Genomic DNA, 25383 nt, shown 5'->3' with positions numbered 1-25383 from the left:
TGGGACCCAAGTGCAGGACACTTAAATCTTTATTATGCCTGGATCCACCAGGCTCAGGCATATACTAACTCTACAGCATGCAGATCTTTAATGGATTATGATCCAATTACAAACATAAATGCCCAATAACTCCATTTTGAGAAACAATCGCCTAAACATGATTCTCTTTTAACTCTCTTGCCCTACCATTAACAGTGATTCAACAATAAGACAATTTTTTTTTAACCCAAATTCCTAGCATGCTCAAAGCTATTTAAGAAATGATACCTGGAGAGAAAGACGGCTGGACCCTTGATCAGACATCACAGCTGATGAATCATCCTGAAGTTTGGCAGACAGTCGGAGAATCAGGATTCACCAAAGACATTCATCTAAATCAAGTTGAGACTCCGACCTTCCCACAGTGATTAAGCAGATAACAGTGAATGTATTGCTAGTAACCACGTTAGAGCATGAAAATTCATTTTCAGTGTCACTTTTTTTACTAACAAAATTAGCCTTTAGCTTCTCTTAAAATATATGACATGATTTCATTGCTATTAGTGATGACCACAGACAGAACTATAAAGACTTCATGGACAGCTGGAAACTCAGTTTGGTGTTTTTACAGTAATATCCCCAAATAAATTAGGAAATGCCCGTCATAATAACCAACACTGGAGCCAAAACAGAAGATGGAGGAGGTGGATTTCTTTCACTGCTGTGAGCACAAAAACTGAGAAAAGGAGATTTACTTGTATTTAACCTTTATTTAGCCAGATGCTGTAGAATCCTGTTGCACGGCTCTTCTTGCTGCCCAAATCTACAACAATATAATTCACAGAAAATCATAGAGACAAACAGTATAAGGGCATATAGGAACAGATAAACCTACACAGTCTGTGTGACCTAACACTGTGATTCTCATGTAAACCAATTGTTGAATTGGGATTAAACTATTTGTCAGTGTAATTATGTCATGCTTGCATCACCTCTGTGCTTTATGGACAAACAGATTTCCATATAACCATTGTCATATTGCATATTTAGTGAATATAAAATTATAGTTTTAGTCACTGAAGTTTTAACATGGGCAACATACATAAAGCGGATATTGCTAATATCTTAGCAAACAGTTGCCAACTAAACACACAGAACATTGTTACTAGTCATTTGTCAGGATTTTAGCAGAGTACTGATTGTGGGTCTAATATTCACTCTCATTTTATCTAGTTTTGTCTTGATTACATCCTAAAACAAGCATCTGAATCTTACGTGCGATGATTACACAATGGGCCCATGGGGACAAACATAAAAAGCCCCAACTCGTCCTTCTCTTTTAGAAGCTAGACTCAGACAGACAGAGCAACCACCTGATTTATAGTAAGTTTGTGTCTTCCTGTTGTTGCTTTGTGTTCTTTCTTTTTGTGTGTTTGCAATTGTACGTTAATTTCTTTGTAGTCATGTTGGACCTTTACTTGTTTTGTGTCTTTTATTTTTGCATCTCCTTGTTAAGGTTTTATACTTGTTTTTCTCTCTGTAGTAGTTTGGCATCTATTTTTCTCATGTAGTTGCTTTTCATAGTCATTTGATTGATTTTCCAACAGAAATGTTAACTGTCACTTCAGCATCCTCTGCTTTAGAGCCCTGGGCTGCTGGGCTGTGCTCACTGGGCCTTTCAGTAATCAACTTTATTCATTAGGTATATTAATTCACGGTTGAAAAAATGTTTTTCTGTTGTTTGAGCAATATTTGAAAAGCACCCAGCTGTAAAAAATGAAACTATGTTTTTGTGACCTGATTGTTTTCAAAGATTTACAACTTCAGAAGGAAAAAAATTGGTGTGGGCCTGAGAAGGGAAAGAAAACAAGACGTTTTGCTTATATTTTACTGCGGATTACTCCCTTATTCTGTTTCATTCAAGCTGTAATTCAGGACATCATAATTTAAAAAAATACATGGAACCTCAGCTCCAGAGACAGACATAGAATTGTCTCAGAGCAATGTCACTGCTCTGTTCTGACCCGTCCCGTGGCGGAGTCGCAGAGTCATGGAATCAGAATTATAAATCCATCAGTATTCCAGAACTCTTTCTGTTTCTGAGACTGAACTGGACTGAACTCTGCACTTCAGCTGTGGCACATACATTTATACGTGGTATTAAACACACACACACACACACACACACACACACATCTAGCGGTGATGTCTTAAACACTAGGTTCGACTGACTATTTTAAGATATGAACACCATATGGTTAGCCTGTGCAATAAACACCCCTGTGTGTTTGTCATTGCATCTATGGCTTCCTGTTTGTCTTTGTATTTCACTATCTCTCTAAAGTCACTCTTCCATCTGCACCGTCATTACATGACATCATCCACCATTAGGACATCTGTTACAGCAAAATGAGGTTCTTCTCATCTTTTGTCAGTATGGATGCAGTCTACAGTGGGTACGGAAAGTATTCAGACCCCTTTAAATTTTTCGCTCTTTGTGTCATTGCAGCCATTTGAGAAAATCAAAAAAGTTCATTTTATTTCTCATTAATGTACACTCAGCACCCCATCTTGACAGAAAAAAACAGAAATGTAGAAATTTTTGCAAATTTATTAAAAAAGAAAAACTGAAATATCACATGGTCATAAGTATTCAGACCCTGTGCTCAGTATTGAGTAGAAGCACCCTTTTGAGCTAGTACAGCCATGAGTCTTCTTGAGAATGATGCAACAAGTTTTTCACACCTGGATTTGGGGATCCTCTGCCATTCTTCCTTGCAGATCCTCTCCAGTTCTGTCAGGTTGGATGGTGAACGTTGGTGGACAGCCATTTTCAGGTCTCTCCAGAGATGCTCAATTGGGTTTAGGTCAGGGCTCTGGCTGGGCCAGTCAAGAACGGTCACAGAGTTGTTCCGAAGCCACTCCTTTGTTATTTTAGCTGTGTGCTTAGGGTCATTGTCCTGTTGAAAGGTGAACCTTCGGCCCAGTCTGAGGTCCTGAGCACTCTGGAAGAGGTTTTCTTCCAGGATATCTCTGTACTTGGCCACATTCATCTTTCCTTCAATTGCAACCAGTCGTCCTGTCCCTGCAGCTGAAAAACACCCCCACAACATGATGCTCCCACCACCATGTTTCACTGTAGGGATTGTATTGGGCAGGTGATGAGCAGTGCCTGGTTTTCTCCACACATACCGCTTAGAATTAACGCCAAAAAGTTCAATCTTGGTCTCATCAGACCAGAGAATCTTATTTCTCATAGTCTGGGAGTCCTTCATGTGTTTTTTGGCAAACTCTATGCAGGCTTTCATGTGTCTTGCACTGAGGAGAGGCTTCCGTCGGGCCACTCTGCCATAAAGCCCCGACTGGTGGAGGGCTGCAGTGATAGTTGACTTTGTGGAACTTTCTCCCATCTCCCTACTGCATCTCTGGAGCTCAGCCACAGTGATCTTTGGGTTCTTCTTTACCTCTCTCACCAAGGCTCTTCTCCCACGATTGCTCAGTTTGGCTGGACAGCCAGGTCTAGGAAGAGTTCTGGTCGTCCCAAACTTTTTCCATTTGAGGATTATGGAGGCCACTGTGCTCTTAGGAACCTTGAGTGCTGCAGAAATTCTTTTGTAACCTTGGCCAGATCTATGCCTTGCCACAATTCTGTCTCTGAGCTCCTTGGGCAGTTCCTTCGACCTCATGATTCTCATTTGCTCTGACATGCACTGTGAGCTGTAAGGTCTTATATAGACAGGTGTGTGCCTTTCCTAATCAAGTCCAATCAGTTTAATTAAACACAGCTGGACTCCAATGAAGGAGCAGAACCATCTCAAGGAGGATCAGAAGAAATGGACAGCATGTGAGATAAATATGAGTGTCACTGCAAAGGGTCTGAATACTTATGACCATGTGATATTTCAGTTTTTCTTTTTTAATAAATTTGCAAAAATTTCTACATTTCTGTTTTTTTCTGTCAAGATGGGGTGCTGAGTGTAGATTAATGAGAAATAAAATTAACTTTTTTGATTTTCGCAAATGGCTGCAATGACACAAAGAGTGAAAAATTTAAAGGGGTCTGAATACTTTCCGTACCCACTGTATATACCAAGAATACAGTGTGCTGATGCAGCCGCTGATTCAGACAAGAAAAGAACGGTGAACATGAGTAGCTTTGAGTATGTGACTGCTTTTGTGGTTGCAGCTGAAGGTCAGGTAGTATGAGTGAACATCAAATAAGTGTTGACAGAAAACCCAGCCAGGTGATAATAAGGGGGAATGATTCACTGTCTGACTTTGTCTTGGAATGAACAGAGAGGGGGAGATGAGGATGATGAAAACATAAGACTCAAGACAGGTTTTCTGCACCAAAGCTGATCCTCAGATTCCTCTGGTTTGTAAGAGACTGTAACATCATATATGTTAGCTGCAGCAAATCCAGGAGTCAGCTTGGATAATGTATGCACTATTTTCCATACATGTGCTCTTGTATCATATATTAACACTAGCTAAATACTATCACTTTTGGAGTAGTGACAGGTAAGAAAGTTACATTTATACAGCACCTGTGGATACAAAGGAAGATGAACATATCCACGGATGAGGAAGTGACCTTTTGGCAGGTTAGGGGTAGGGCATGGCCTCCACAGCTGATCCACATCCAAATTACATCAGTGATTCTTGTATAAAAAACAATATACAGTACACACACTGCATGTACACACAGCTGCATCTGGATGTATCACTAACTACCATTTATTATTGGCTGAGGATCTACTCAGTTCATGTGAAAAGGGTGCTCTAATATATAAAATGACAATCTCCTTTCTTTCCCCCCAAAGCAAAGTTCTTGACCTGCTCATAATGAGCACATTATTGTCATTAATATTCAATTATTTTGAGCCATTGCACAATGATCCTTTAGTGACCTTTTGAGTCCTGGCTCCAGTATGGTTGTATTTATACCAATTACAGTAACAATTCACAGGCTAAATTTGAGGAGAATCACATTTATTTCCTTTAATCGTGTCGATTTATGGGAAAATCTGGATATTTCAAGAGCATTGGTGGTTTAATGTAATTACTGATCCACCACTGATGACCACAGACATGTTGTAGCACACACCCTGCCCTGCCCAAAGGCTTGCTCTAGGCTCGTCTCTGTATCTGTGTGTGTCTGCAATATTTTTACCTTCCTTGTTTTGATGTTTCAAATCTGATTATATTTGATATTTCAAATCTCGAAAAAATGCTGATCTGCCTACAAATAGTAAAACTGTGTAGAATTTTCTTTTTAAATCTGAAAAAACTCAAAACAGGAGTTTGAAAAGTTCAGAATTCAAAAAAGTTTTCACAATTTAATATTAAACTGCCATTGCTGATAAATTGGTTTTGTAATTCATTTTGTCTCAGAGTATTTCCATTAAGATGTCAAAGATATATATAAAAATATAATATAAATCCTAAACGCTCATTCTGTTACAGACGTTAATAAAATGGCAGCTTGTGGATTTGACTTGAAAGCAACATGCTGCCTTTCCTGAACAGACTCATGATGTCTGACCATCTGCCAGGAGTCCCAGAGGTCAGCACCTTGGCCTGGTTTATTTCTTCAGTTCTATAAGCATCCATTGCAAATTACTGAGTGTGTGTCTGTGCATGACAATGGCTTGTTGTTTGTATGCATGGGTGTAACACTGCTGCCAACACTATCTTATCACAAATTACTTTTTAGGATAAACAGTGGAACCTTTGAGAGGGGTTAAAAGGGGACATCTGCAAAATTGCCTGGTTCAGTAAATTAAAGATGTACAAGGTGAATCTTTAGAGCTCCATTTTGCTTTAAGGGTAACACATTCAATCATGCTGTTCCAATCAGAGAAAAACCTGATGAATGGAGGTATGCTACTCAGCCTAAATCATCGTACCATGGCCTCTTAAAGGCCACCTAAAATGCTCTTTGACCAAAGAGATACAATATATTTTTTCCATGACCCCAGCATTAACCTCTTTTAGTTGAGATTTTACAGCATGATTGCCATGTTTGCACCTATCTGAGGTTTATATGTCAGTTTGAGCTAAATGCTAACATCATCATGCTAAAATGTTGACTTTTTTCAGGTTTTAATGGTTACCATCTTAGTTTAGCATGTTTGCATGTACTTGTTAATTAGCACTGCGTGCAAAATATAGCTAAGGTACTGTATATGGGATTTTTAGTAGTTGTAGTGTTTGCAGGTAAAATGTTGGCTGCAGTATTTAAGTTCCCTCGACCAAACTGGTGGACTGATCGACCAACATTTTCATCCATATAGCCACGGTGCTAGCATGGCTAAAACGTAATTATGCACAAATTCTGAGTTAACGATGGTTCATACAATCAGACTCTTCATTTCTTAGTCACTATATATTCAAACGTCTTATGTTGTCCAACCCAGTCTCATATTGTCAGTGAGTGTTCCCTGTTTTTGCAAACTAAATGGTTAATGGAATACCCTTAGCCGTATTTATTTCAACTATGTTTAGTCTCCAGTAAGATAAGTGGAAATAAGTATGTAATCATGACTCAAGGTAATGACCAATGTTTATTAATTCTGAGTTAAATCCAGTCCAATCTCCAGTGGATTCCTGCTTTGAGTCAACTGTGTAACCTCCAAATCCACAAGTACTGCTTAAGTTCACCATTACAGACTTTGACCTTTAACCAAGTAAACTATTAGTCAGTGTGGCTTTGTATCTGGACATGAACAAAAAGGGCCTGACCTTATGAGTCATGGGTCTCTGGTCTCCATTATTGGCCACCTGTCATTTAGGATTTCAGGAAAAAACAGCACACATTCAGGTCCAGGTCTGTGTATATTAGTTTTCACATACAAATTGGAGACACAGGAAATGGAAGCGAGAACCAGGCCGGAAACTCGGATGGCTTCTACTACAGTTTTACGCAAACATGGAAGAGCAGCTCTGCTTTTGTTTAGAGAGACCTCCTGACAGCAGGAAGAGCTACTTTATTTGTTCTTTTTGACTGAACCACAAAGTGAAAAAAGAACTGTGTGTAACTACATAACAACAATAGGACATACAAAGTACATACCTACATTTTACAAATCAAGTACCCAGATTATTTGTGTGCATATTTAGAGAAGTCTACACAGACTCAAATTTTGGTATGCACACAGATGTCAGATATTGGGCGGACCCATATGGACCCTTGCGGACATGCAGACATAGAGATGTCTGTCTGTGGACAACACCCCACTAGGGCCTCTGATAAAATAAACAGGAATCCATAGACTCTATAAACAAGACTCAAAGACTGAATGACTGTTATCTCCATGTCTGTTTGTGTGTGTGTGTGTGTGTGTGTGTGTGCGTGTGTGTGTGTGTGTGTGTGTGTGTGTACATCTGTGTGTATGAGACCATAATTCACTGTATATCCTGACCACTGACTGGCTTTTGCACATCATGCCGACTATGCACACACACAATCACGCACAATAATAGATCAGTGATATTATTACCCAACACATAAGAATGGCAGCATTTTGACTCCTTTAAGACATCATGCTCAATCACCCTCTAAATCATTCTCCTGCCATATTTCAGTCTAAAAAATATAAGAACACTTATCACTGTCTCACTTGCTCTCTTTGGGATACTATTTCAGTTAGACTCTGAATAATGATGTCAGCATTACACAATCTAAAATGCACATGCACACACACACACAGGCAGTGGTATAATGAGAAAAAGGTGCAAGAAACACAATGCCTTACAGTGCTGCCAGACTATTGGCCTATTCCCTTCCCCCAACGTTCCTCCTCTTTTAGTTCCACATCTGTTTCCCAAACTTGGGAAGGGGCCTTGGAAACAATATCTGGGTCAGCGTACACTCTCTCTTTCTGCATTCATGTGTGCATGCCAGCATGGATGTGTGTACAGCACAGCACAGTCAGCAGCTGTAAGAAAAGTAAGACTGAATTAATTGGTGACCTTTGGTGATCCATTTACTTATCATTGGCACATTCAAATGTATCCTACAGATCTATTTACTGACTAGAGATGGAGGCACATAATATTTATCATCACTTGACCATTTGGTAACAAGTGATTGCAAATGGGAGGCATTTCACAACCCCCATCACTTTTAAAGTCTGATGTGTATTCCTTCTGATGCCCACAGTCTTACACCTCCTTCTGAATCAGTCTCGTGGCTGGCCTTGAGATGGTGCTCCTTAATTGAAAATGCTCCTTGCTTCTGATGTTCTCCCAGTCTCTTCCACAGAGTCTGTGCAGTCTTCAGTATGTAGTGCTCTCCACAGCTGCTGCACATAGAGACCCTTCGGCCTTCTTCACAGGGACTGTGTTGTCCTTTGGCTAATCCAGCAGGGACCTGGTGAGATGTTGTGAGATGTGGTAGGCCCACCAGGGTGGAAATGTTAGAATCTGCAATGTGATTTTTATCTGTTGTGTATCTGTTTTGGGACAGGGTCTTGAAAATCCACCAGGTATTGCCATTGGCCAGAAGGGTGTTATGATTATGTGGCACTCCTTTGTCCTTAACCTCGTCTTCACTCTGAAGATGTTCTGCTCTATGTAGGAGGATCCTCACTGCAGAAATTTTGTATCGTAGATGATGTTGAAGTTGAGGGTTTGGTTCATCTATGTGGACTTCCTGTACTGTAAAGTTCCATCCTTTTCCTCTTCACTGCTGAACTTGATGTGTGAGTTGGTACTGTCTTGAAACCTTCTATAAGGGTGGTGAAAGTGCCACTCACATAGCAACACTAGATGTCTGGTGGGTTTGGTCACTAGACCTGGAGACCTGCTCAAAATGCTCCCAGCTGCTCTCATGTTTTCACCTCCCTGCATGTCAGTGTTTTGCTTCATTCCAAGGTGATGTTAGACGCTGGGGATTTCACCATCAAAATATTAGTTTCATTGCCCGTGAGACAATCTGCTTTGATGTTGCTCAGAATCTGGTGACAAGCCTGCTATGTGAAAACAGTTCACTCTTTGATCCTGAAGTGTGCAGGGGCCCAAATAGCAGTGTGCAGTTCAGTGTGTATGGACTACAGTCCTAAAATTATTCAACAAATGGGTTTGTTTGAAAGATGAGACATTATCATTTGCATCCTGCACAAACCCCGAAACTCTATTGGATGCACAGAAACTGTGGAAAAGAAATTTCAATTCACCAAGTTAACATTGCATTGCTAAGCTTGTGTGCCAGATTCTTATCCATGGTGTTACTTTTTTGAAAAATGTTCTTATAAGGATTGCCACATTGACACTAAAACAAGCATATTTGCTTTTTAAAAACTTTTTGAAAGCAACAACTTCAACATCTGCATTGCAGACGTTTCTTTTTTTTCTTCCACTTTAACCCACTGGAACATGACTATGTACTGCCATCTTTTGGACAACATTGCTAACACAGTGTCAAAAGGAGCCAAAGATTGACTGAGGCCCTCCAGCTGCTAAACAGGGACGCTGTGAGAGTGAGACTATCTATCTATCTATCTGTCTGTCTATCTGTGTACCCATCCATCCATCCATCCGTCCGTCTATCTACTTTTTGTGCTATTACAATTAAATGTATAGCTACAATTAAATAATTGTGGGTATTTATCACACACTATGCAGCTTATGTATGCACAGTTTGATTATTATTTCTCTTTACCCTCTCTATCAGCCTGTAAATCTTCTTTTTGTGATTGTCTATCAGTCTTACTTCTTGGGATATTTTTCTTTGGCCAGTCTGACAAAGTCCTCAGCACTGTCCAATGACACTAGCCGGTCCTAATAGAGAAATATGGAGGGACAATGAAAGGAACAAGATAGGTGGAATTAAAGGGTTTGCAGATGCAAAAGGAGTAAAAGACATAAGATCAAAGGGGAGGGGAATTACAAGAAAGGAAGAGACAGAAATAAAATATGAGGTGAAAGGATTAACAGGGAAAAGAAGGGCAGTTTCATATAACACAAGGTATGATTTTTAAAAACCCATAATACATAGCAGCAAAAAACAAAGCTAATGAAACATATGATGCATGGTACAGAGCTGTTTTTTTATGAAATTAGGGGGATATATCTTAGAACTGGCAAAGACTGCTAATCATTCAGAGAAGACAAAAAAGAACAGTTGATATTCAGATCTGATGGAAGCTGGTGTTGTGAATAGTGTCAGTTGTGAATACATTGTAAGGTGATGCATAACATATTAACATATTAATAAAACTGATTATTAATATGTTTATTCGTCAGTGGGTGTGTATGTGCGTGGCATTACTTCCTAATGGGAACTGATCCTCCACCATGTTAGTGATTGAATTTTAAAATGACAACTTGGTTTAAGGTCACGGTTAGGGTTAGGCAGGTCTCCAGGAAACGAATGTAAGTCAATGTAATGTCCCTGTGTGTGTGTGTGTGTGTGTGTGTGTGTGTGTGTGTGTGTGTGTGTACCATGACATAGAGGTATCTGTTCTGGTGTCCTGTTCCTGGGGGGAACAGGACAGTGTGGTCCAACAGCTGTTTCAACAGTTCAGCAGCTCTGTTAAGATGCTCCTGACCTTGAATGAACTGGGTCTGTCTGTTCACACACAGCAAGGCATCCACCTCACACTGGTAACCTGCAGAGAGAGAAAGAGAGAGAGATGAAAATTAAAAGAACAATGGAATTTCAGAGACATAGGAGGTGGGAAATAGTATAGTAGATTAAATGAAGAGGACAGCATTTTACCTAACTGCACCAAGATTTTCTTCCATCGAGATCTAACTTCTCGTCTTGCATAGCACAACGTGTGTATGTCATAATTCAGCTTCTCCCATTCCTATATGTCAACACATAAGTACATCAGTATAAAAAATATTGCATACAAATGGCCTTAACCTATGTGGAAAGTAGTCAATTTATCAATGAGTGACAAAGCTTGTTTGGAAAGGATGAAGAGTGAAGAGTCATGTGACACTATTTTGTCGATTTTTTTCTTTCCTTTTTGAGATATTTCAGTTTGTACCAAAGTAAGAACAGACCTATGAGTAGCCCCTTTTTACCAGCAGATGGCGTGGTTATCCCATTTAGCAGGATTTAACCATTTTTAACTATGTTACACTTTGATTGCTAAATATGTAACATATTACCAGACTTCTGCAGAACATCATTGTCAGACTACGGAGCAGCCCGGAGAATTAGCCTGGGTGACGGTCCGACGGAAACGTACTCCTAAGCAGAAGCCCACGGCTCATCACCTGCCTGTTCACATTACTAATAGATTTTCCCCGCTCAGCGACACACACGCACTGAGAAACCGACTCTGATAATTGCCGATTCCATAGTCAGAGATGTGAAGACAGAGACACCAGCGACCATAGTCAGAAACGTGAAGCTAGAGACACCAGCGACCACAGTCAGAGACGTGAAGTAGAGACACCAGCGACCACAGTCAGAGACGTGAAGTAGAGACACCAGCGACCATAGTCAGAGACGTGAAGCTAGACACACCAGCGACCATAGTCAGAAACGTGAAGCTAGACACACCAGCGACCATAGTCAGAAACGTGAAGCTAGAGACACCAGCGACCACAGTCAGAGACGTGAAGTAGAGATACCAGCAACCACAGTCAGAGACGTGAAGTAGAGACACCAGCGACCATAGTCAGAGACGTGAAGCTAGACACACCAGCGACCATAGTCAGAAACGTGAAGCTAGAGACACCAGCGACCACAGTCAGGGACGTGAAGTAGAGACACCAGCGACCACAGTCAGAGACGTGAAGTAGAGATACCAGCGACCATAGTCAGAGACGTGAAGCTAGAGACACCAGCGACCACAGTCAGAGACGTGAAGTAGAGACACCAGCGACCATAGTCAGAGACATGAAGTAGAGACACCAGCGACCACAGTCAGAGACGTGAAGCTAGAGACACCAGGACGTGAAGCTAGAGACACCAGCGACCACAGTCAAAGACGTGAAGCTAGAGACACCAGCGACCACAGTCAGAGACGTGAAGCTGGAGACACCAGCGACCACAGTCAGAGACGTGAAGCTAGAGACACCAGCGACCATAGTCAGAGACATGAAGTAGAGACACCAGCGACCATAGTCAGAGACGTGAAGCTAGAGACATCAGAAACGTGACGCTAGAGACACCAGCGACCACAGTCAGGAACGTGAAGCTAGAGACACCAGCGACCACAGTCAGAGACGTGAAGTAGAGACACCAGCGACCATAGTCAGAAACGTGAAGCTAGAGACACCAGCGACCACAGTCAGAGACATGAAGTAGAGACACCAGCGACCATAGTCAGAGACGTGAAGCTGGAGACACCAGCGACCACAGTCAGAGACGTGAAGCTAGAGACACCAGCGACCACAGTCAGAGATGTGAAGCTAGAGACATCAGAAACGTGACGCTAGAGACACCAGCGACCACAGTCAGGAACGTGAAGCTAGAGACACCAGCGACCACAGTCAGAGACATGAAGCTAGAGACACCAGCGACCACAGTCAGAGATGTGAAGTAGAGACACCAGCGACCATAGTCAGAGACGTGAAGCTAGAGACACCAGCGACCACAGTCAGAGATGTGAAGTAGAGACACCAGCGACCATAGTCAGAGACGTGAAGCTAGAGACGCCAGCGACCATAGTCAGAGACATGAAGTAGAGACACCAGCGACCATAGTCAGAGACGTGACGCTAGTGACACCAGCGACCATAGTCAGAGACGTGAAGCTGGAGACACCAGCGACCATAGTCAGAGACATGAAGTAGAGACACCAGCGACCATAGTCAGAAACGTGAAGCTAGAGACACCAGCGACCACAGTCAGAGACGTGAAGTAGAGATACCAGCAACCACAGTCAGAGACGTGAAGTAGAGACACCAGCGACCATAGTCAGAGACGTGAAGCTAGACACACCAGCGACCATAGTCAGAGACATGAAGTAGAGACACCAGCGACCATAGTCAGAGATGTGAAGCTAGAGACATCAGAAACGTGACGCTAGAGACACCAGCGACCACAGTCAGGAACGTGAAGCTAGAGACACCAGCGACCACAGTCAGAGACGTGAAGTAGAGACACCAGCGACCATAGTCAGAAACGTGAAGCTAGAGACACCAGCGACCACAGTCAGAGACATGAAGTAGAGACACCAGCGACCATAGTCAGAGACGTGAAGCTGGAGACACCAGCGACCACAGTCAGAGACGTGAAGCTAGAGACACCAGCGACCACAGTCAGAGATGTGAAGCTAGAGACATCAGAAACGTGACGCTAGAGACACCAGCGACCACAGTCAGGAACGTGAAGCTAGAGACACCAGCGACCACAGTCAGAGACATGAAGCTAGAGACACCAGCGACCACAGTCAGAGATGTGAAGTAGAGACACCAGCGACCATAGTCAGAGACGTGAAGCTAGAGACGCCAGCGACCATAGTCAGAGACATGAAGTAGAGACACCAGCGACCATAGTCAGAGACGTGACGCTAGTGACACCAGCGACCATAGTCAGAGACGTGAAGCTGGAGACACCAGCGACCATAGTCAGAGACATGAAGTAGAGACACCAGCGACCATAGTCAGAAACGTGACGCTAGAGACACCAGCGACCACAGTCAGAGACGTGAAGCTGGAGACACCAGCGACCACAGTCAGAGACGTGAAGCTGGAGACACCAGCGACCACAGTCAGAGACGTGAAGCTGGAGACACCAGCGACCACAGTCAGAGACGTGAAGCTGGAGACACCAGCGACCACAGTCAGAGACGTGAAGCTAGAGACACCAGCGACCACAGTCAGAGACGTGAAGCTAAAGACACCAGAGACCATAGTCAGAGACGTGAAGCTAGAGACGCCAGAGACCATAGTCAGGGACGTGAAGCTAGAGACGCCAGAGACCACAGTCAGGGACGTGAAGTAGAGACGCCAGCGACCACAGTCAGAGACGTGAAGCTAGAGACACCAGCGACCACAGTCAGAGACGTGAAAATAGAGACACCAGCGACCACAGTCAGAGACGTGAAAATAGAGACGCCAGCGACCACAGTCAGAGACGTGAAGCTAGAGACACCAGCGACCACAGTCAGAGACGTGAAGCTGGAGACAGCAGTCAAATGTTTCCTGGGGCCAGAGCGGGCGACATCGAGTCCAACTTGAAGCTGCTGGCTAAGGCTAATCAGAAAAATGGAAAAATTGTTATTCACGTCGGCAGCAATGACACCTGATTACACCAATCGGAGGTCACTAAAATTAATGTTGAGTCGGTGTCTAACTTTGCTAAATTTGTAAATTTCTGTAATTTTCTCAGGACCCCTCCCCAGTCTGGCCAACATTGACATGTTTAGCCGCATGTCGTCATTCCGTCGCTGGCTGTCTAGGTGGTGTCCAGCAAACGATGTGGGCTTCATAGACAATTGGGCCACTTTCTGGGGAAAACCCGGACTGGTAGCAGAGAGACGGCATCCATCCCACTCTGAATGGTGCAGCTCTCATCTCTAGAAATTTGGATGAGTTTATTAGCCACTTTTTAGCTACTGAATCATAACAAAACAAGTGTGGATTTTCTAAAAGCACGTTGACCTGAAGAAATGCTGTAAATCTTTGTCCAGGTGGTTAATTTGCCAGATTACTGAAAACTAATAAGCGATCAGCCAAAGAAAGCACAAAATGAATGCGTGGATGTATGAATTCATTGTAACCCAACTATACGACCTTAGATTGTATTATGGCTTTTGCTGAATTGTTTCTATTAAACATCAGCTATTTACATGTAGTCAGTTGCTTTTAAGCATAAATTTGTGGGTTTTCTTTCATTTTTAGCATTCCCTGATTATAATATGTACAATGACATTTGTGTATATATGCACTGTTGTCTACACAGCATACTAAAGAGTAACTAAATTCTCACCTTTATATTTATTTACACATTTTATGCATTTAATACATTTATTTTACAGTCACGGCCTCTCACTGTAAGAGAGCTGAGGAGCTTCCACTGATTATTTCAAAGAATGTGCTAATGAACAGATGCACCTTGTTGATACCTTGGATGGTGAAAGCGATTTTTTCAGTGAATCACTGTTTTAATTTTAGCTTAACATTTACAAAGTCACATTTGGCAAGTGGCAAGCTTCAAACAGAGTGAGTGAGCGCTTCGCTGAGTTTTTAGTTTTTTTATAGTCAGGGATTTTTCATTGTTCTTGTTCACATTGCTTCTTCACCTTCTTACTCTTCATTTCATATTTTACAAACCCTCTCTCTCCCACCTCTGTAGCTTTGTCAGCCTGGTCTCTCATGCTGATGAAAGCCTGTAACTCTCTGTCGGATGCTCGCCTGGGTCTGTTTGTGGTGGCCCATGAGTCTGTTGTACATCTTTGGCTCTGCTGGTAGCTCCAGTGGCTTCTTTTTGATGTCTGTGGCCCAAAAAGGCTCTCCTGCTCTGTGTCACTGTCACTGGACTCACTGGATAACAGTTCATATGGTCTGGAAGTTGAGGTGGTGCGCATACTGAAGAGAAAAAAGAGAAAAGAAGGACATAACATGTTTAAAAGCAAAACTAAATTTTGATTTTAGCAACTTACAATAAATGATTGAAGGCAGAGCTTTAGGGTTTTCATCATATCTGCCAGGTGCTTCCTCACCGCAATAAAGCTTTTTTTTTTTCTTGGTTGTGTTTCACATAGTAGTGACAGCAGCAGATGGTAAATCTAGCACCCATTAGCCTTTTCAACAATAGATATTCTTCCTGATAAAATCCTGCTAGTGACGCCTTCTACCACTGCTTCCAGAGTCCACAGGAAACTAAAATACATCCAAACTAACAAATCCTCATTTTGAAAATGTCCAAGAGCACAAGTCCGAGCAACATCCCAGCTTGTTATGTCCATCCCCCTTTCTCTGTGCCCATCCCAGTCTCAATAAGAGCTATCTGTCAAGTATATTATCCACGTGAGTCCAAATAGGAGACAACAACTACAACACACATACACAGAATAGCTCTGGGATGAATGGCACATTTATTCAGCAACTCCTGATGGTGCAGAAAAAAGAGGGGATAGCCTGCTAGCTCTGTTGCTGCTGAACATAAGCTCACTGCACAACTGTAGTTTAGCTGTAGGTTTGTTGTGTCAACTGTTACCTCTGACAATGTTATGATAAATGTCTGTGTTCTTGCAAGAAACAAGCAGCAGGTCTATTACTGTGCTTTGTGATATCACTTGTTGTAAAGGTTTACTGACACTTCGTAACTGTTAATACATCACTGATTCATAATCATATCCGATAGTGTATTTACCTCTGTGTTGGCCTGTAAAATCACAGGAAGTGCTCTGTCATCAGCATGAGGATGTGTGAATATGCGATCCAAGGTCACCTCTCTAAACAAAAGTTATTGTTTCTGCTGGAACAGGAGCTGGTGCAATAGGAGACAGTCTTTGAGAGAGTCTTTGAGGCAATGAAGATAATGCTCAGATGGTGGATTTTGGGTTTCTTCTTGCTTTTAAATCAAGGATTACAGACCTCTCATGGGTGAGTTTATGTTGAATTGTCTTTTAAACAATTAGGGTTCCTACTGTCTGTGTCCAAACAACTGTGTCGGAGCAATTTTAATTGTGTTTCCCCTTGAGTAGCTCGCCGTTCACAGGAAAAGCTTTATTAAGTGCCCTTATTTTGTGTCTTCCTTCATCTACATTTGAACTTGTTGAGTTGTTTTATGGTCTAAATCAAACATTTGTCACTTCACAGTAAAATAAAATCAGTTTTGGAGGATAGATGTATATTATAATAATGCGAGTGAAACATGTATTAGTAACCCAGTTCATTTTTATACTTTCAGCTCATTGGAGGGTTTGGAATCAACATGGAGTTATGATTACACCAAATATCACCCAATGCCTGAGGTACAAGTCTTTAATTCTGTTAGCTATGTTAATTAGACACTGCAGGAGAACTCTACATCCAAAAGGATATTCTACTCTAAATAAATCATTTTCTGTCTTGTTGCACATGCCCCGTTCCACCTTTTAAATTTGCCTTTGAGTATTCTTAGAGCTGGCCAGAGAAAACTATAAACATCGTTATCAAAATGAATTATCTCCCTAATTAAATTACAATGCAGATATACAACTGGATGGAAGATGTGCAGCGAGAGAATCCAGATCTAGTGTCTTCTGTTGTCTATGGACACACCTATGAAGGGAGAAATATCACACTGCTGAAGGTAACTCATAATGTATATCTTTTAACTTTCTTGTTAGGAGGTACAAAAAGAAAGAGGTTTATCTAAACCACAGTATCAAGTGGTATTACATGTATGTACTGCACAACCTGTCATAATTCCCCTTTGGGACTTCCTGCCGGGGACCCTTACTTTGTAAGGACTTCCTTTTTCCCCTGCACTGGTCCCCAGCAGCTTTGTGTTGCTTTACCTTAATTATTTTCACCAGAGTTCAATTACCCCTTGGTTCTTCCTTCTATTTATGTGCCCTGCTTCCCTTTGTGTGTTGTGGAAGCATTGCAAATGGTTACTGTGTGTCTTGTTGAGCTAAAATTTATTCCATTATATTTGGTTTGTACTTTTCCTGAGCCCTGGTATTCCCAGGAGGAAATAAAAGCCTTGTTTCTTGTCCTGCATTTGGGTCCTATGCCTCTCCTTCACTTTCCTCTCCAACACAACCTGTACAAAGCTGTAAAGAAACTGACACTTTTAGCAAGCCTGTTGGTAATCCCATACTATAAGATACAGTAGTGGACAAATGGGCACAGTTTTGTGTTTCCATGATATGTAGCACTGCAAACATGATCCACGGGTAAAAATGAACACTTTGGTCCCTCTTCACATCTGTGCCCCATGAGAAACCAGTCTTGCATTTCAAATGATCATTTTTAGACTCTAACCCCATGACATCCACAATAGCGACCCTGTAGAGGATTATAGTATATCAAAAATGTTTTTATTTACTTTCACCCGACCTTCCTCGCCTTTTCTATCTAAATTACCTCCAGTGTTAATACAGAAACTACAAATCTACTAGACCAATGTTAAATTCACTATCGATTACAGCAAGGTACCAAAAATACTTTGACAAGATTTTAAAATGTTGCACATCTCCCCCTTTAAACCTTACATTCACCCAAAATTGGTCATACTGTGTGCCTCCAGTTGGGACTACAAAACCCAGAGCGCAGAGAGAAGAAAGCAATATGGATGGACTGTGGTATCCATGCTCGAGAGTGGATTGCTCCGGCCTTCTGTCAGTGGTTTATCAAAGAGGTTTGTACACTCAAGCATAATTTCAAAGATAAACACAGAGTACTCACCCAGACATGAGTCCTCTGACATGTGACTGTTTGTTCAGCTTGTGCACTCATATAAAAACAAAAAGAAGATGAAGAGGATGCTGCAGAACCTTGACATCTATGTTACTCCTGTGGTCAATGTGGATGGATACATATTCACCTGGGCCAATGACACTGTGAGTCCTTCTCAGGTTTTACGAGCCTATTGCTTTTTCAGGGGTACACTGACTTCTTGTCCCTGTTGTGTGTTTTCTCAGTGAAAGATGTGAATATAACTGCCTGACTTTACAGTTCATTGATTGGAAACAGTTAATTAACCTCACACAAACTCTCACACTATCTGGCCTCCATGTCTGTGTATGTGTTTTATGTCCCCCATAGACTCGTCGCTGGAGAAAGTCTCGTTCTCTCCCTCCTCCAGACAGTAGCTGTTATGGTGTTGACCTCAACAGAAACTTCAATGCCAACTGGGGAAGTGAGTTGCGTACTTTCATTAATCACAATATGACTTGTTAGCTCTAATTCATCATCCATGTTCACCATGTCAGGCCTCCATAGAAACCAATTATTCCTGTAATGTGACATCATACACAGTAGTCAAAGTAACAATATTATCAAAGGAGTTGCACATCGCTCACTTGGACAGTATAATTAGATTAGACATTACAGCATCAGTGCATAGCCTCTGACTACGAGTTCACATTTTATATTGGCCTTTGACAGAAGAAACAAACCTGTCAGGACATTATCAAAAGCACACCACAGAATGTCACTGAACTTCAAGTCATATGTTGATGTAATTATGTTGTTTCTTTCGTCAGCGGTCGGTGTGTCATTTGACAGTTGCGAAAACAACTACTGCGGGAAATCACCAGGGTCAGAGCCAGAGGCTAAAGCTGTCATGGACTTTGTTGGTAATTTTTGTTATGCCTGCTGTATGTTGATTTTAAAAAATGTGTGTTTCTGAGCTGATCTTAAAATGTCATGATTATATATGTCATTATCTAGGGGATACATCTGCAAGAAGTTAATACTGTTTTGTCATTTTGATCCCGTGTCTGGCCTGTCTGTATCTAGGTAGTATGGTTAACCAGCTTCTGTGTTTCCTCACCATCCACTCTGCTGGGCAACTTATACTCCTACCGTATGGCCACCCTGAGGTTTCTGCACCCAATTACATTGAACTGGTGAGTGTGTATGTAAGTTTGTATGTGCTTGTAATTAAGCACAACAGTGGACTTTTATTGGAAAGACACACAGATTTTATGAACAGGGATCAGCAGCTGAAGTGTTATGTGCATAATGTATAAAATGTGCAGGTTTCAGTCGGCAAGGAAGCAGCAGCAGAAATGAAGAAGGTGCATGGAATGAATTACACTGTAGGAACCTCTCCACAAATTCTTTGTAAGACTCACACACACACACACACACACACACACTGACCTGACTTGTTCTTTCATGCCCTCGTCTGTCCTGAACAGCCGTAACCTCCTCTTCTTCCTCTCTATCTTTCTCTGTCCTGCTGTCACACTTAAGATCCAAACTCGGGTTCGAGTCGTGACTGGGCTCGTCTCATGGGCATCCCATTTTCTTACACATTTGAGCTGAGAGATAAAGGTGACTTGGACTCTAATACATACTTTTAATAATTCTCAGTCAAGAGTAAAGTACTGGCTTTAGTAATATTTTGATTTCACTAAATGATTCTTCAGGTGAATTCAGCCACTTGCTACCGGAGGATCAGATCCAGCCAGCCTGTGAGGAGGCGTACATCGGAGCTCTGTCCATCATCACATATGTTCATGACAAGACTTTCAACAATACCATCCCTAATGCTGCTGTCACCACAGTGACAGGCCTCATCACAATTTCTGGGGTTGCTGTGATGATTTGGAGCACTATGATAGTTCTCACTGCAAGGATTTTGGTGTAAGCCAGTGAAACCCTCAGTCATACAAGACTGGGTCGCCATTTGTGGGTGGCTGTTCTATATGGTCATGCAAACCTCTCTCAGGCGAAACAGAGATGATAACAAAGCTTTCAACAGAAATATACAACATTTAAGTTATGCAATTTGTAATGTGTTTTATAGTCTTTCTGACAAAGACATATTTACCCAAAGTTTGCCATCATTACAGTTTATTAAGAAGAAGAAGAAGAAGAAGTACTTGATTAATCCCCAAGGGGAAATTCAGTATTATTTCAGTGTATACAAATAATACTGATTGCAGTATTATTAGCAACAAATACAGGAAATAAACATGATAATCAGAGTAACATGACAGTGATGCAGTACATGCTTTGCACAGCAGGGGGCAGAATTGCTATATGTTACACACCACTGTTCATGCAGGCTTCTCATTCATTTCTATTTTATTAACTACATTTGCTTAAGTTTTAGTATTTATTTTGCATATACCATAGTTGCTGCTCAACTATGAGTTTCTTCATGCTGTGTGATCACATCTGATTCTCTGAAAGACACAGCAACTCACATTTTGTTTGGAAACATACCACATTCATTTAATTTATTTTTCATGCCCTATGTACGTATCACATGGCCAATTAAGGTTTGATAATAGGGCTGAAATTTAGTGACACAAAGGTCACATGACATAAGCCACATGTCATGACTTGATGACATTTAACCTTACTTGTGCAGCTTTGGATGTATGAATAATACTGTATTATTACTCCAATACCACCAGCACTGGTCACATCCTATTAGTTGTATTGAGGGTAGGGACAAACGACCTAAATAGTTTATTCATTACACAATCACACTATGACCAGCATTAAATAGACACAGGCTATTCATATCATTATGAAACATTGCTTACACTGTTGCAAAATAAATGGATTTCCTATGACACCTTGTCATTGGATCTGAATTTTTTAGGTCTATTTGGGAAAACACTAAAGTCTTGGTCATTTTATAAATTGTTGTTATACTCACAAGCATGTTTCTGGTGGGAACTTTAGATATAAAGTTTTCCCTCTGTGTCCTCACTCTCCCTCTCTTAATCACTGAGATTTATAATTCTAGACTGTATTCTCCCCTGCTGCCTCAGTGACTTCTAGACCACCACACACACAGATACACACTTGGCCATTGACAATGTGACATTGACATAGTGCACTTGAATACCTTATGTGAGGGTGAATGATGGACCACTCACCCTGATGGTTGTTCCCTAAAGGTGTGTGTGTGTGTGAGTGTGAGTGTGTGCTATATTTCAGCAGTAGTGGAAACAAAATTATATTCCTGCTCACATGAAACCTCGACAGAACAGAAAGACGGGTCAAACACCAGGGGACCAAGAGAATAATAAGAAGTAACACTGACACACACACACACAAACACACGCACACACACACACACACACATACAGCCCTTCAGGAAACAAACAATTCACTGCTCCATCACTTACACCCATGAAAGATACTCACACTTGGTGAGCCAGAGCAGAGCACCCTGACACACACACACACACACACACGAACATTAGAACTGGGCAGGGATTCAGAGACACAGATTGAAGGTGATTATAATTCACAGTGAAGCCTGGCTGGTTTAGTTATCACCAGCTCATCCATCTATTTGTGTGAGTGCTTGTGTGGTTGAGCGCTCATCAAGGTACTGGGGGAAAAACACACCATGGACATATAAATCACAAAGATAAAGAAAGAGACACAGAGAGGAGCAAAAAATAAAAAATAAAATAAAAATCAACCGAGCCATCTTGGAAGAGGTGAATGACGAATGCATAGAATGAACAAAGAGCGATACAGAAAGGCAATACAAAGATGTGGGAGTAATAATGTAATAAATGGGATAGCACAGTGTGATTCACAAAACAAAAATGATGAGATAATCAGAAAAAGATTTACACTCAAGTCTTCCAACTCAGGTGAGAAAGAAAACAACACACTTTAGTTTGACCTGTCCATTTAAAGTGCAGAGCTCATTTTACAGCTGTAGCTTTACTTGGTGCAGCCTGATCAGTAGCTTATGGGGACTAATGTAGAAATAATAATAGGTTTTGGCTATTGCTGTTTAATTATAACTTGAAATACTTTGCTATACTGCAAGTTATAGTGGATCACTTTAAACTGGGAATAACCATGGCAACAGTATTTGTGCTCCATATGCAATGAACCTAACAAAGAGATAAAGTGATTGCAAACAAAAAAAGAAACTATGACCATTTCAACACAGCTTTCATTTTATCCAGCAGTAAATAGTAAGAGAAAGTATTGCTGCTTTATCCACAGCAGGTGTCTGCCATTGTCTTTGAATATCACAGTATCTTTCCACGTGCTGTGTCATTGCTCATGTAAGTGTGCATCCTGAAGACAGAAGGCAGTCAGCATGAAAAATTTAAAAAAGAGAAAAATAAAGCTGCTGTAAACTACAGAGGTGCTCTTCCAGTTCAACGAGCTGAGTGGTAGAAAGGTATTTAGTGAAACAAAAACAAAAAAAACTAGAGCATGGCACTGAGTGAGGTTTTCTTTTGTCCCAGCAAAATCTCATTAAAGCATTCTGGTGCACTTTTGGACCCCTCAAGCAATAGATCCACAGACTATTTTAGTGTCCAGTCAATATGAAACCAGTCACCAAGGGACATGTGACAGTGACTGTTCTGCTTCTGTTTAGACAGTGATTTCAGTGGGAAAGATAGGAAAAAAAAGATAGACAGTGGACTGTTTCATTGTGTGCTTCATTGTAGTTAATGTAGTGTTCAAGTGATGCTGATGATTGGACATTTCCTGTTATATTTCAGCAGTCAAAACCCTGTTGAAATGTTCATTATGGCCTGCTAAAGGAAATGATAGTAATATGTTTTTCATGCTTAAGTATGTATTTCTAGGATGAGAAAATACGTCTAAACTCTCTATGAATCCCTGAGGTGGCAGCCAGGGTTCAACATCCAGATGTTACTGGTTAAAAGCCCTAAATCGTCTGCTCCACTCTGTCTTACATCGATTGCAGTGGGGGAAAACCGTTACTGCTAATTTACTTTCCAAACAGTGTGTGCAAGACAAAAGCCAAAATATGTCAGTTTGTTAAGGCACTTAATACTTTCTCATTTTTTAAACTGTGATGGGTTTGTGGCAGTTTTCAACTCCTTTAAGACACGTCTTCACAAGTGGACCAACACATTTAAATGATGAATAGAAATCGGTTTGAGAGGGCTTCTTCACTGTGGCCCCATGACACATCTTTGCCATATACCTTTATTGTTAATCAATGTAGATGACACCATTTTAACATGCTGATGATCAATGGGAATTATGCCATGCTTTTTAACTGTCACAGATAATCAATGAGGGTGGCGCCATCATGTGCATCTCCTGATGATTACAGCTGCTGATCAATAGCACAGCTGTCTTGGGATGACATATGACCATCCTTGGTAACAGATTCAGGTATTCTTGTCTGTGTGATGTTACAGAACAGAAATGTGGGAAGATGGAGGGCAGACAGGCAGACACAGGGAACTTATAAAAACAGAAGCACAGACATAAATGGATGGAAAGAATTTGACACTAGAGAGACACAAAGCTGAGGAAGCAGATTGGCCATATTTCAAATCATCATTAGGTCAAGGCTGTCAGCTGAGAGACAACACAAACACCCTCCCTCTCTTCCTTCCTTCCTCTTTTACTGGCCGTCTGGTTGTTCCCAGTGTTAACAAGATGTTAGAAATAATAACCTCAATCATGATCGATTAAAACTTACTTTATTTTAGCCATATGTGGGGTATTGCAACAAGGTATAAATATAAACATTCTCAGTATTGACCATTTTAGTTCTGTTGTGTATTATGTAGTAGTTAGTAGTTATTACCTAGTTTTATTCCTAACATGTTGAATATAATGTTATTATTGTTGTTTTTGGGCTATTTGATTTCATTTTCTTGTCTGTAAATGGTATATTGCTGTGCTTTGCATTTGGATGTGCTGTGCAGATTAGGTGCAGTGCTCCTGTTTTACTGTTTCACTCTGAGAAAGACTCTGCAATTTGCTTTATAAAGATGTGAAAAGCACTGTTTTTCTTGTCTCAGTTCCCACCAGTGACCGTGCAAGTACAAAGGTGATTTATTATATTTACTTAACCAGGATGAACTTTCCAACAGAGGCCTACTTCCTCTCAACTGTTTTACAAGTGTAGAAATGTGCTGAAAGTCTCTGAGAGAAATAACCCTTTATCACTCTGTCATTAGATTTGCTAATCTCTTTATCCTGCAAGATGAGATATACTTTATTATAAATGAGATCAACTTTATGATGTTTGAGATGAGGTGTTTCTTTGCTTTGTTCCATGTCTCAGCTAGCCAACAAGCATTTTAACATTGTCATTTTAACCTTTGTGACTGACAGCTCTTCTTCATCCATGAACAATTGCATCTTCTTGAACCTCGAAAGCAAGGTAAGACTTATTCCCTCTACTTCCTGCTTGGCACACTCGCTCTAGCTGTTGACCCGACATTCTGCACTTGAGATACTTATGAAAATAACTCACATCCTTTTCTTCCTGTTCACGCTCCAAGAAACAGAGCAACAGGGAGACAGTAGAAACCAAGATACAGAGGAAATGGACTGATAGGGTGATTGAGGAACATCACAGTAGAATAGAAATAGGCAGACCACCTAACAGAGACCACACAGCAATCATGCCAGGCACAGACCATCACCAAGAGGTGACCAGGCCATCTGTGTCTCGGTCCGCCTGTAAAATGACTTGCCATCAAAACAGGGATAGCCAATATTGCACAAATGCACTAGGGGAACACTCAGAATAAACCTGATGAACATTTCTATTCTGACACTATTTTGTGTTGTGTGCAGCTCTGTATGCTTCAACCTTCGTGTGATTTTGTCAGTGTGTGCATGTGTGCAGTCAGTGAGTTGTTGTTTTGTCCTTAGTTTTTATGCTTTAGTTCTGTGTGGGTTCTAACATACACATGACAAAATAATGTTTTTTTTGTTTTTACTACATATCAGTGTTTGTTCTCATTCTGACATCAAATATGCCTATAGAATCATTAACATAATATTGGAAAGAATGACTCTATCGTTCTTAAATTGGAATAAAAATAAACTAAACTTGTTA

At 41.1% G+C, this 25383-nt stretch overlaps 2 protein-coding genes across 2 annotated transcripts; one reads left to right on the top strand and one right to left on the bottom strand.

Moving 5' to 3' along the window:
• Positions 1-1324: 1324 nt before the first annotated feature.
• On the top strand, positions 1325-25383 carry LOC113124009 (carboxypeptidase O-like). Its single transcript, XM_026296452.1, has 12 exons — positions 1325-1362; positions 16378-16496; positions 16804-16867; positions 17086-17187; positions 18130-18240; positions 18326-18442; positions 18648-18741; positions 19088-19180; positions 19344-19453; positions 19586-19670; positions 19803-19883; positions 19979-25383. Exons 2-12 carry the CDS (start codon positions 16423-16425, stop codon positions 20197-20199), a joined length of 1152 nt encoding a protein of 383 aa, XP_026152237.1. The 5' UTR covers positions 1325-1362; positions 16378-16422; the 3' UTR covers positions 20200-25383.
• LOC113124010 (melanoregulin) lies at positions 9691-15687 on the bottom strand. The gene is made up of 5 exons (XM_026296453.1): positions 15611-15687; positions 15236-15476; positions 10703-10793; positions 10426-10592; positions 9691-9762 (listed from the first exon to the last, which is right to left on the bottom strand). Exons 1-5 carry the CDS (start codon positions 15685-15687, stop codon positions 9691-9693), a joined length of 648 nt encoding a protein of 215 aa, XP_026152238.1.

This window comes from Mastacembelus armatus, chromosome 21 (genome assembly GCF_900324485.2).
Source record: "Mastacembelus armatus chromosome 21, fMasArm1.2, whole genome shotgun sequence".
In the NCBI taxonomy this organism is placed as follows: Eukaryota; Metazoa; Chordata; class Actinopteri; order Synbranchiformes; family Mastacembelidae; genus Mastacembelus; species Mastacembelus armatus.
Note: the sequence above shows the minus strand (reverse complement) of the source record. Positions and strands in the feature narration are given on the sequence as shown.